The 2348-nt window shown below is 49.0% G+C and overlaps 1 protein-coding gene across 1 annotated transcript in view; it reads right to left on the minus strand.

Annotated features, from left to right (window-relative positions):
• The window catches only part of ANXA9 (annexin A9), a 15097-nt gene that overhangs the window by 6928 nt on the left and 5821 nt on the right, over positions 1-2348 (minus strand). The window contains exons 10-12 of the mRNA XM_011973569.1: positions 1649-1733; positions 1418-1513; positions 1263-1321 (exon numbers count right to left, since the gene is read on the minus strand). Coding sequence (XP_011828959.1) covers positions 1263-1321; positions 1418-1513; positions 1649-1733 — 240 coding nt within the window. The remainder of the gene's footprint in view (positions 1-1262; positions 1322-1417; positions 1514-1648; positions 1734-2348) is intronic.

Genomic DNA, 2348 nt, shown 5'->3' on the forward strand with positions numbered 1-2348 from the left:
AATTAATTAATTAATTAATATATTTATTTTAAGATGGAGTTTTGCTCTTGTTGCCCAGGCTGGAGTGCAGTGTCGCAATCTCAGCTTACTGTAACCTCTGCTTCCTGGGTTCAAGTGATTCTCCTGCCTCAGCCTCCTGAGTAGCTGGGATTACAGGCACACACTACCACGCCCAGGTAATTTTTGTATTTTTAGTAGAGACAAGGTTTCACCATGTTGGCCAGGCTGGTCTCAAACTGCTGACCTCAAGTGATCCGTCCACTTTGACCTCCCAAAGTGTTGGGATTATAGGCGTAAGCCACTGCGCCCTTCCTGAACTTTTTATTTATAGATTTTGGGGGACACTTCTACTAATAAGAGACCTAATTCAATCAACAGAATGACTGGATTCTATTGGTGGAACCACTCAAGGCACGGTCAGCAGTTTAAGTATGGATAACATGGGCCAGGCACAGTGGCTCACGCTTGTAATCCTAGCACTTTGGGAGGCCGAGAAGGGTTGATGACCTGAGGTCATGAGTTCGAGACCAGCCTGGCCAACATGGTGAAACCCTGTCTCTACTGAAAATACAAAAATTAGCCAGGCGTGGTGGTGGGCACCTGTAATCCCAGTTACTTGGGAGGCTGAGTTTTTCCTTTTTAAAAACAATTCAGAATTAGCCAGATGTGGTGGCGCACGCCTGTAATCCCAGCTACTTAGGACACAGAGGCCGGAGATGTCTTACATCGTGAAGTATTGTGTAGGGAGACTATATGACTTACTAGCTATGTGACCTTGAGCAAGGTACTTAACTTCTCTGGGCTTCAGTTTTTTCATCTATAAGATATGGATGGATATGGTTGTGAGGATTAATCGAAATGTGTGTGCCCTGCTCAGGATAGGCCGTGGCACACAAACAGCACCCGCAAAATGCCAGCCCTTGTCATTTTTCTTGCTAGTGTTATCACCATCACTCTGGCGACAACTATGCCTGGACAAGGCACTATCTTACAGAGCAGATTCATATCTCTATTTGGCCACCTAGACATTAACAAGGCCAAAATGTTAGTTTCAGGGCCTCAATTAAGTTAGTTCTCACCGCAGCTCATTCTTCCACCCCTGTGTAAGCCCTGGTGTGTAAGCCCTGGTGCGTAAGCCCTGGGAAGGAGCGCAGCTTGAGGTTTAGATGGTGCATATAGGATGGTTACATTAGCCGCAAGCTGAGACTTCCTCTCTCCTCCCTGGTTTCTGTTCTGGGGAGGGAAAGGAGTGCCCCTCTCACCTGGAGGGCTTGGTGAAGTTTGTCAGCAAAGTACAGCGGTGTGTTCTTGATCACTGAAGCTGGAAACAAAGATGGAAGGATGGAGGTTCACAACTAGGGCCACAATCTCCCATCCCAAGAGAGACTTACTTCACAAATCCTGAGCAGGCCCCTACCTAGGCCGAGCAGAGCTGCCTGGGCATCTCCATGGAAACGGTTCTGGACAGCCTCCTCTAGCTCTTGCCCAGTGCTCCGTTGGTACTGATCAAACACTTGTGTGTGTGGGAGGCAGTTAGAAAGATGGATGGGGGATTAATTATCACTGGAAAGGATGGGCCCTCCCCACACCTTCCACAACCCAAACTCATCATTAGAGCAAGCTAGGGGACAAGAAGGCTTGTGTGTACCTCGGATGAGGTGTTCAGGATTTCGCTGGGTGAGGAGTAGGACCCATGTCTCCTCTGTGCTAGGTCCTTCTGCCCGCTGTAGTGCCTGAGAGGGAGGAATGAGTCAGGGAGGAGTGAATCAGGATCATTGGTGGGGCCTAGGGAGCCATGGGTATTATGTTCCAGAATCTATCATCATCATCATGGAAATGGGATTGAGGGTGGAAAAGGATTTTTTTTTGAGATGGAGTCTCATTCTGTCACCCAGGCTGGAGTGCAATGGTATGATCCCAGCTCACCGCAACCTCTGCCTCCCAGGTTCAAGCGATTCTCTAGCCTCAGCCTCCCGAGTAGCTGGAATTATAGGCGCCCACCATCATTCCTGGCTAATTTTTGTATTTTTAGTAGAGATGGGGTACTGCCATGTTGGCTAGGCTGGTTTCGAACTCCTGACCTCAAGTGATCCTCCTGTCTCAGCCTCCCAAATTGTTGGGATTATAGGCGTGAGCCACCACAACCGGCCAGAAAAAGTTATTTTAGGCCAGGCGCGGTGGCTCAAGCCTGTAATCCCAGCACTTTGGGAGGCCGAGATGGGTGGATCACGAGGTCAGGAGATCAAGACCATCCTGACTAACACGGTGAAACCCCATCTCTACTAAAAAATACAAAAGGCCGGGCGTGGTGGCTCAAGCCTGTAATCCCAGCACTTTGGGAGGCCGAG

The sequence above is a fragment of the Mandrillus leucophaeus genome, unplaced genomic scaffold (genome assembly GCF_000951045.1).
Source record: "Mandrillus leucophaeus isolate KB7577 unplaced genomic scaffold, Mleu.le_1.0 Scaffold139, whole genome shotgun sequence".
In the NCBI taxonomy this organism is placed as follows: Eukaryota; Metazoa; Chordata; class Mammalia; order Primates; family Cercopithecidae; genus Mandrillus; species Mandrillus leucophaeus.